Source organism: Tupaia chinensis, unplaced genomic scaffold (assembly GCF_000334495.1).
Source record: "Tupaia chinensis unplaced genomic scaffold, TupChi_1.0 Scaffold000493_1, whole genome shotgun sequence".
Classification (NCBI taxonomy): domain Eukaryota; kingdom Metazoa; phylum Chordata; class Mammalia; order Scandentia; family Tupaiidae; genus Tupaia; species Tupaia belangeri.
In genome coordinates, this window is record NW_006160005.1 from 2,614,750 (window position 1) to 2,625,026 (window position 10,277).

Below are 10,277 nucleotides of genomic sequence, written 5' to 3' on the forward strand. Positions count from 1 at the left end.
CGGGCTTGCTTTCTCACTTAAAAAAAATATATTATTATTTATTTAATTGCATTTGTTATTATTATTTTAATTTGACCAAAGAGAAAGGGAAAGGGAGAAAGCAAACCACCAGGTCCGGGACTCAAACTGCAGTCAGCCATGTGAGAATCCAGCATTCTTAACCATCATGTCACCTGCTGGCCCCACTACCATCTTTTAAAGATTTTTTTGTTGTTGTTTGTTTTCCCCATTCTTTGTCTTACCACAAGAAAATTATATCCCTTACTGCTTATTTTAACAGGTTAACTTTAGAATTCTTTTGGCCATTCACTATAAGAAGCTTAGATTTTTTTTAGAAGTAATTGGGATATTAATACATTATTTAACTAAAAAATGACTCATGGATTCTTCTGATAGGAGGAGCTCGATTTCATTTTATGAAAATCTGGAGATTTAAACTGGGAAGTAGGAAACTAAAGGGAAATGGCAAAGGCTGATTGAGAATAGTAGAGTAAAATCCTGTGGAAGTTGGGAAGGGGAGACCTGACAATTATTGCTGTGAATTCCTTTTGACTTCCAAATGTGGTGTATCTCCCCGAGTAGAAGAAGGGCGGTAATATTGGATGTAGTCTAAAAGATTCCCGGTAAGCCAGGCATTTCACAAAGTGGGGAGTATATTCTCCTGTTTCACTTACTGCTCCACCTTCGGTCTTCACCGTTACTTTCCCCCCTTCCCTGCTCTGTATGGTGCTCTTCACATAGGATTCCTTGGGCTCCGTGACAAAGACAGATGTTTTAGCATCGAAAGGCTTGTTCTGGGCCTCGATCCGCTCCTTTTCTGATTTTCGAAGGTAGGGAGCGGCTTCGCCAAAAACAGCCATCTCGGCGTCCGAACTCGCCATGGCTATGAATTATCCAGCAGGAGATTCTGCCTGGGGGGAAAAATAGGGGAGAAAGAGAAATATTAATAGAAAACAGATGTTCTAAATGTGCCTAAGGATTTGAAATGAAAAACAAAACAAACAAAAAAGCCCCCTAGCATCCCTGTGCTGTGACTCTCCAAATCTGGCCCTCACTGGTGTGCTCACATAGTCTGAGGGACTAGTTTGGAATGAGATTGGAATTTGAGGCTTCCTTTTTTAGGACTTGGCCAATTTCATTTCCAGGTGGTGTGTCTTGATCCTCAGGGCTAGGGTAACGTTAGTTGAATTAGAATGGAATACTTACCATGTTTTTATCTCTAAACTGTAACAATCTTTATAGCTAAAACGGGATGGGTCGTTTTATAGCAATTGACATCGTTTAATCCCCGCTTCTCCTATGGGACATTTGCATCTGCAGTGTGTTAGAACAGTCATATAATCACGCAGCCAAGTTTGTCTTGCACAAGTCAAGATTGATATTTTCAAAGCTATCAAAAACATTTTTGCCTTTAGATAGCCATTTGCTCTCATACAGCAAATAATTATTTCTAACATCTACTCGGCATTGATATTAGGTGTCATGTCTCTTGGGCTGTTAAAAGAGCTTCAAAATAAATTTTTAGTATTCTAGACTGTGTCATTTGGCTTGTTACCAAGAGACTTAGTATTGCCTTAATTCCCAAAACTCTTTTAACATTCCCCTTTTGACAGGAGAGATCTCAACTGTCAGTTCACAGATCTAACTACAGAGAAATCTGAACTTGAGCATGAAGGCCCTTCTTCCTACATAAAGTCCATGTGGTTCTTTTCTTTCCACACAGAAAAAGTAGAGAGAAAAACATTTTGGCTCCTTGCATGCATATAAGCCATTGTCTTCTGCTTGATACCCTCCTCTGCAGTACCAACGTGTTAGGCTGTGTTTCCCCTTTACTTTCAGCTAGGTGGTTACTTAGAGAAGGACACGATCACTCTTAAATTACTCATGGTATTTAGCACCCTGTGAGAGTCATACTGTGATTTTTTTTTTTTGAGAGTGTTTTTTTTTTTTTTTTTTTTTTTTGGGTTTTTTTTTTTTTTTTTTTTTTTTGCTATAGGGTGCGTGCGCTCGCCAGAGAGACAGAGAGACAGAAAGCAAGAAATCACCACCCAGGGGGGATGACCATGCCGCAATCCCTTCTCCTCCATTCTCCTCTCAGGACCTTGGCCCCGCCCTCACACAGGCCCAGCGTGAGTTTAAGCCACTGGGTCCGGAACTCGAACCGTGGTCGACTACATGGGAGTCCAGCGACATAGCCATTGCACTAACTGCTGGTCCTGTGACTTTTTAAGCAACTAATTAATCTTTCCAGCAACAAATGACAGCAGATATTATGGCTAAAATATTACACCTTTAACTAGATGTTTCTGTTCACATTTTTTTAGATAAAAACTTTTGTGGAGGGACCAGCAGTTAGCGTAATGGCTATGTCGCTGGACTCCCATGTAGTCGACCGCGGTTCGCGTCCTGGACCCGGTGGCTTAAAACTCATGCTGGGCGTGTGTGTGTGCATGCCCAAGATCCCGAGAGGAGAATGGAGGAGAAGGGATTGTGGTGTGGTCATCCCCCCTGGGGGGTGATTTCTCGCTTTCTGTCTCTCTGTCTCTCTGTCTGTCTGGCGAGTGCACTTGCCCTGTAGCAAAAACCTCTCAAAAACAAACAAACAAAACAAACAAAAACCAAAAAAACAACCTTTTCTGGGATGTTAAAAAAACATTCCTATAAACTGTGTGAGTATTCAGTGCTTTGCAGTAGAGGCAGTAGAGGAAGGATGGCACAGAGTCTTGCTCCTGGATGCTTCTAAGCACAGCCGAGAACTCAGTGTCAAACCTCATTCTGTTCTAAACAGTCCTTTGATCGTAGAACTCAAAGGAAGCTAGTCTCTGAGACTCGGTCACTGTGAAGGAATGACTTTCCAGCATTTGTAAGCAGTCATTTGGAAACACTCTCTACTGTCTAACTGCAGAAACATGGAAGCGGTGTGTAATTAAGAAGTGCTCACAGCTTCATTAGACAAAGCCTTTCTGTCGTCAGTAAGTAAATAAAGCCAAATCTTACCTCTGGCGTTGCGGATGAAAATGCAGGTTCAGAAGTGTCCTACACTGTAAAACAACAGATTTCTTATTAGTGACCTTCTGAAATTCCAGTAATATTGACACAGAATCTAAACCTCCCTGCCCGGAAGCTTGGATCTGTGAAAACAAAAAGCAAACTTGAGAGGAGGACTTTCATGATCAGAGACAGCCCCCTGTGGGGTCCTTCGAGTCCCAGCACGCCCATCACTTACCTCTGGGTTCTTGGTGGAGATAAGGGACGAGGGTCTGTCCTGCTTATATAGGAACTAATGTGCTGATGCTGCAGCTACCTCCTCTTTGTTAGGGCAAGACATTTGGCAACACGAACCCTCAGCATAGTTTGTACTGACATTTGGCATGTTTGGATATAATTAGAAGTATTCCTATCATTTTGAGTATGTGAACCAATCTCCTATAAATAATTTGACAGGGACCGATGTGCCGGCAGAGAATGCTTTCTAGTGTGCTGGGAAGGGAATCTCTGACAGGGCCTGGTGGGGCCTCAAATAAGTTCTTAAGGGCTATATTCAATTTGGCACACTCTTCTCCGCATGCCTGTGGTAACTGACCGATTAGATACCCGTGACATACCGCTGCCAGGGCCTTAACCACGTTTCCTTCTTCGCTCTCTCAGGACCCCTCACTGCATGCCCTTGGGCCTCTGTCAAGGCTCAGCCTTGGAGTCTGGGCTTGGATAGTTGAGCGGGACTGAGAGGAGATTCTCTGCTGAGTCTCCACCACTGGGTAGCTGCCCACTCACTCAACACTAAAAAACTTATTACTAGAAGATAACATGCATTCATTATAGGAAAAATGCAGACAACCAAAGAGAAAAGATGTCTGTAGTTGTAATATGCAAGAAAATATAATAGGATATAATGAGCTCATGTTATATGAGGGTGTCTTCAAAAAGTACACATAAAGTGCATATTATGAGAAAAATTATGAATTTCAAAGTCTTTTTGCACCAGTAGAAACTTGTATTTTCCTTCCATTTCCCCATCACTTTTAAAGTCTCCTCGTATACATATATGTAGTCTGTGTGTGTTTGTGTGAATGTGTGTGTGTGTATCTGCTTGAAACATCAATCAATCATGGGTAATTTTCACAGCATTAATGTAATTTACAGCCTTATTCTTTGAGCAAATTATATCATGATCATTCTTCTAAAATTCAAATCTTTTATTTTCATCAGGTCAGCTATATTGAGATAATTTGTATACAGCCAAATTCACTCTTTTATTAAAAATTTTATATTAAAAATTTTTTTGAGAGATTTTTGCTTTAGGGTGCATGTGCTTGCCAGAGAGACAGAAAGAGACAGAATGACATGAAGTGAAAAATTATTCCCTAAGAGGGATGGTCACATTGCAGTCTCTTCTCCATTCAGCTCCTGGGATTTTGGGCACACACACACACACACACACACACACACACACACACACACAGTGTGAGTATCCAGTCACAGGGTCTGGTACGCAAACCACAGTTGACCACGTGGGAGTCCAGCACCTTAACCACTATGCCACCTGCTGGGGGCCTTGAAGAATTTTCCTTTTAGACAGGGTCCTGCTGTGTCATGATTCTCCTTCCTGGGTCTCCCAACTAGGACACTATGTGCACACCGCTACAATTAGCTGTTTTGAAGAATGATCTTACTGGGGGAACCAGCAGTTAGTGTAATGGCTATGTCGCTGGACTCCCACGTAGTCGACCACGGTTTGCGTCCCGGACCCGGTGGCTTAAAACTCATGCCGGGTGCGTGTGCGTGTGTGTCCAAGACCCCGAGAGGAAAATGGAGGAGAAGGGATTGCGGCATGACCATCCCCCAGGGGGGCGATTTCTCACTTTCTGTCTCTATGTTTCTCTCTGTCTGGCAAGTGCACGTGCCCATAGTGAAAACCTCTCTAAAAAAATAAATAAATAAATAAAATTATAAAAAAAAAAAGAAATCATCTTACTGGGAACCAGCAGTTAGTGTAATGGCTATGTCGCTGGACTCCCACGTAGTCGACCGCGGTTCACGTCCTGGACCCAGTGGCTTAAAACTCACACCAGGCGTGTGTGCGTGTGTGCCCAAGATCCCGAGAGGAGAATGGAGGAGAAGGGATTGCAGTGTGACCATCCCCCCTGGGGGGTGATTTCTTGCTTTCTGTCTCTCTGTCTCTCTCTGTCTGGTGAGCGCACGCGCCCTATAATGAAAACCTCTCCAAAAAAAAAAAAAAATGTACTCTGGCCTTGAGCTTACGGTACCCCTGCCTCAGCCTCCTGAGCTGCTGGGATCACAGGCACATGCTGCTGCACCTGGTCCTCAGGTGGACTGGGAATCAAACCCAGACCTCTCCTGTGGTCCCAGCCTGCAGAGCACAGCATTTCAGCAGCATGCGTTCCCCCCAGCTGGTAAGTATAAAGGTCTGTATATTTCACGTTAGATGTATTCCTAGGGCTTTATAGTTTTTGCTGATATGTTGAATGAGTTTATTTTTCCTACTACACATTCTACTTGTTTTTTACTGACATGTGGCAGGCAACTTTCTCTACTTACAACTCTAGTTTTGTCTGTTGCAGCAGCATCCCCAGCTAAATTATATTTCCTAGACTCCTTTGCATCATAGGCTAACCATGCAACACTGTTTTGGCTAATGAAATGCAAGCAGAGGTTGGTAGGAGGGTTTTCAGAAAAGCCCCTCCCCTTTCTCTTTCTCTCTCTCTTATTTTTTACATTTTGCCAGAGGGTGGATACATTTGTTGAGAGAGAGAGAGAGAGAGAGAGAGAGAGATATCAAGCAAGCAGCAGCATGGGGAATAGTCATGCCACAGTCTTTTCTTCCTCATCTCTCCCTCTTTTCAGGAATTTTTGACAGGCATACACATGCACCTGGTGTGTTTCTCCAGCTACTTGGTCTGGGACTTGAACTGTGAGGTTGGCCTTGTGGGATCCAGCTGCCCTGACTATCACACCAGGAGCTGGCCCTAGGAAAGCTCATTTGTAAAAGATGGTAGACTTCGCTTGTACTAGCTTTGTGTTCCACTTCTTATCTTTCCCTGGTAGGAAACAGATGCAGTGGCTGTAGCTTTACCTTGAAAAAAAGATCAAGAGACTTTCAGGCACCTTAGCCTTGACACCTGTGAGCTGAATCATTATGTGAAGAATAAAATAAACCTCTAAATGTCTAAGGTTCTCTTTACTCAAATTTCTCATCAACATAAAAACATAATTCCAAATAGATGGAATCTCAGAAAGTTATTGATATTTCTGGCCCCATACTGAACTCCATCATCACTTCTAATAATTTATTTGATTCGTTTGAATGTTTGATGTATTATGCACAAATAATCACAATTTTGTGTCTTTCTTCCTCTTGTCATTTGTATGTTTTTTTTTTTTTGAGAGATTTTCGCTATAGGGCATGTGCGCTTGCCAGACAGACAGAGAGAGACATAGAGACAGAAAGCGAGAAATCACCCCCCAGGGGGGATGGTCACGCCTCAATCCCTTCTCTCCATTCTCCTCTCAGGATCTTGGGCACGCACGCACACGCGCCCGGCGTGAGTTTTAAGCCACCGGGTCCGGGACGTGAACCGTGGTTGACTACGTGGGAGTCCAGCAACATAGCCATTACGCTAACTGCTGGTTCCCTCATTTGTATGTTTTTGCCCCTGTCTCTTACTGCATTGTCTGTGACATTTAGGACAATGTTAAATGGTATAGTATCTACATACAGTATATTAATACCACATTATATAGCATTAATACTTGCATACTTGTCTAGATCTCCTATACAAAATAAGGGCATTCTTATCTTGTTTTTGCCTTTTATTGGGTTTAATCTGATGTTTCATCAAGTATGATATTTGCTGTATATTTTGTTTCTAGTGGGTCATCAGAAAAGTCATGATGTAATTTTCTTTGTTTTTCTATGCAAAAAATGCATCATGACTTTTCTGATGACCCAATAGTTTGCTGATATACATACATATATGTATATGTGTCTATATAATTTAATTTGCCATAGGGTGCATATATTTGCCTGAGAAAGACAGAGAGAAAAAGAGAGAAAAGTGAGTAAGCACTTCTCCCCTGGGAGGATGACCATACCACAATCCCTTCACCTCCATTTTCTTGTTAGAATTTTTGGCACATGTGTCCAGCATGTTTTTCAAGCCACTAGTTCTGAATCTCAAACTACATAGCCCTCCATGTGGGATGCAACTGCCCTGAGCGCCATACCACTGACTGACCCCATACTTACCTTTTAATGCTAGAGGGCCTGCACCCAGGAGAGAGAGACAATTACCTTCAACATAATCACATCATGCCTCAGTCTCCCTTTGGCCCTTTCACTCCTCAGGATCCTGGATACCTGCACGTGTGCACATGAACCTAGCATGTTTTTAGGCCAGCCCAGGGATCCATACCTGTGGTTGACCATGTGGCTTTCAACTTTGCAGGGCACTGCATCACCATTATATTGCAGCAGCTGAGCCTAGTTTGCTAGTAATTTGATTGTAAAAGTAAGTACACAGTTCCATTTATCATTATTTTTTTAATTTATTTTTTTTGGAGAGGTTTCTGCCATAGGGCGCATGTGTTCATCAGAAAGACAGAGACAGAGAGACAGAAAGCGAGAAATCACCACCCCCCCAACCCCCCACCCCACCCCCTGGGGAGGATGACCATGCCGCAATCTCTTCTCCATTCTCCTCTCGGGATCTTGGGCATGCACACACATGTGCCCAGCATGAGTGTAAGCCACTGAGTCTGGGACTCAAACCACAGTCGACTGCATGGGAGTCCAGCGACATAGCCATTACTCCAACTGCTGATCCTCACAGTTCCATTTACAGGTATATGTCCAAGAGAACTGAAAGCACATTTATATAAAAACGTGTGAAGTTTGTAGCAACATTACCCATAATAGTCAAAAAGTAGAAACAGTCAAATGTTCATTAGTTGACAGGTGGTTCAAGCATAAATTGGTATACATACAATGGAATATTATTTGACTGCATGAAGGGGTCTGGTACTAATAGGTGTTACAATATGGATGAACCTCAAAGATACTTTGCTAAGTGAAAGAAGTCATACACAAAAAATCCCATATTTGATTATTCCTTTTATATGAAGTGTCTAGAATAGGCAAATCCATAGAGATAGAAAGTAGATTGTGAGAGTATGGGGAGAATAGAGAATGGCTGCAAATGAACACAGAGTGTCTTTTTGGGGTGAAGAAAATATTCTGGAATTGGTGTGACAGTTGTATAACCTTGTGAATCTATGAAAAACTACTGAATTATACACTTTAAATGGTGAATTTTATGGATTGTGACTTAGGTCTTAAACAGAATGCATTAGATTTTACCAGTCTTTTTTCCTCATCGATTGAGATAACTATGTTTTCTTTCTTAGGTTTTTTTTTTTTCCACCTTTAATATTCTGGAATTCATAAATAAAAACTTTTGTTTTATTGTTTGATTCTCAGCTTCTTTCAGTTTCCTCACTTTCTGTTGGAATTTTTCCATCTGAGTTTATATATGACTAAGTCAAAATTTTCTTGTCGTGTTATTTTCTGGTTTTACTATCAGGATCGTATTAGTCTTATCAAATAAACTGAATAGCTTCCTTTTCGTTTCTGTTTCTTTATCAGTGTGTTAGGGATGTGAATTATCTACTTCATGAAAATTTGTTAGCGTTTGTCCTTGGAATTCTTGGCCTGTAGCCTTCTTAGAGGATAAATCTTTCACACTTGAGGGTTTTTTGAAAACGATTATTGATCAGTCTGTTTAAAGTTTTTACTTTTTTGGGTTTTGCCTGTTTTTTTCCCCTAGAAAATTACCCATTTTGTCTAAGATTTTTAATTAAAAAAATTTTTTTTTTGGTGTGTGTCTAACTCGTAGGTTTTTGCTATAGGGTTCATGTTGCTGGAGAAAGAGAAACACACAGAGAGAGAAAGTGAGAAATCACCCTCTGGGTGGACGGCCACACCACAGTCCCTCTTCCCTTGTGATTTTGGGCATGCAAACACATGCATCCTCTGTGTTTTTCAAGCCATTAGATCCAGGACTCCAACTGCGCAGTAGGCCTTGAGGGATCCAGCTGCCTTAACCTCTATGCCACCTGCTGGCCCTGTGCATGTCTTTTTTAAAAATAAGATCATCCCCACATGGACATCTGTTCCTTTTTCTTCTTCACATTGTTTAATTTTGTTCTTTTTATTTTAAATTATGTTTACCAAAGTTTTATCTTTTTAATCTATTTTCTAACATTATTTTTTGCTCCTAATTATATTAATTATTCTATTTCCCTAGGTTTGTTTTGATGATTTACAATAGTTTAAAATCTTTATTTTCATTTCAACCCTCAAACTATTTAAAGCATATTTGTTTGAAACATTTCCAGATATATTAATTTGGGTGTTGGGGGCGGTAAATCTGTTGGAGTTTTTCATCTGTTATCTTGTGGTGTGTGTTAGTGTGTGTGTTAGACAGTTGTTATTCTCGTGAGCCCAGGAGGAATGAGTGGTGTAGTTCCTGTGTCTGTGTTTGTGTGCATGCATATAAGTCCTAAGAGAAGTCAGAGGGTACCTGGATAAGAACATTATCGGCACCCCAAAAGCCTCTCCTGAGCCTCCCTTTTTTATAACTCTTATTTTTCCCTTTCTAAAGGTAACTATGAATTTTACTTGTATGGTAATCATTTCTCTGCTTTTTGTCATTTTAATATTTACATATATAGTCCCTAAATAATATAGTTTATTAGTTTTACCTATTTGTGAGTTTCATTTGAGTGCATCTTTATTTTTTAATATCTCACTCTTTTGTCCAAAATTTTTCGTTGTGAGATGTTTTCCCACCAAGTTGCATGTAACTGTATCTTATTTTCATTCCTGTACAGTGTTATATTTATTCCACTAAAGACAGATTTTTTTGGTTGTCTTCAGTGTTTTTCTATAGTTTTATTTTATAATTAATTTTTTGCATGACAAACAGTGGCTTAATGCCTGTATGATATCTTGTTCTAGAATTAGTTGAGTTTTTTTTTTTTTTTGGTGTGTGTGTATGTGGCTTTGTACATAGGTTAGTACTTTTTATTAAACATCTTTATTTAGGTAGACTTTTATATACTTTAAAAGAACTAATTCTTGGAGCCAGAAGATAGCATAGTGATTAAGGTGCTGGACTCCCATGTGGTTGACCATGGTTTGAGTGTCATATCTGGGGACTTGAAATTCATGCCAGGCATATATGTGTGCATGCCAGAAT

The 10,277-nt window shown here is 40.7% G+C and overlaps 1 protein-coding gene across 1 annotated transcript in view; it reads right to left on the reverse strand.

Moving 5' to 3' along the window:
* Positions 1-3,043, reverse strand: part of MYH8 (myosin heavy chain 8) — a 36,915-nt gene extending 33,872 nt beyond the window's left edge. Inside the window, 2 exon segments of the mRNA XM_027774917.1 lie at positions 675-911; positions 2,998-3,043. Coding sequence (XP_027630718.1) covers positions 675-881 — 207 coding nt within the window. The 5' untranslated portion in view covers positions 882-911; positions 2,998-3,043.
* Between the last annotated feature and the right edge of the window lie 7,234 nt (positions 3,044-10,277).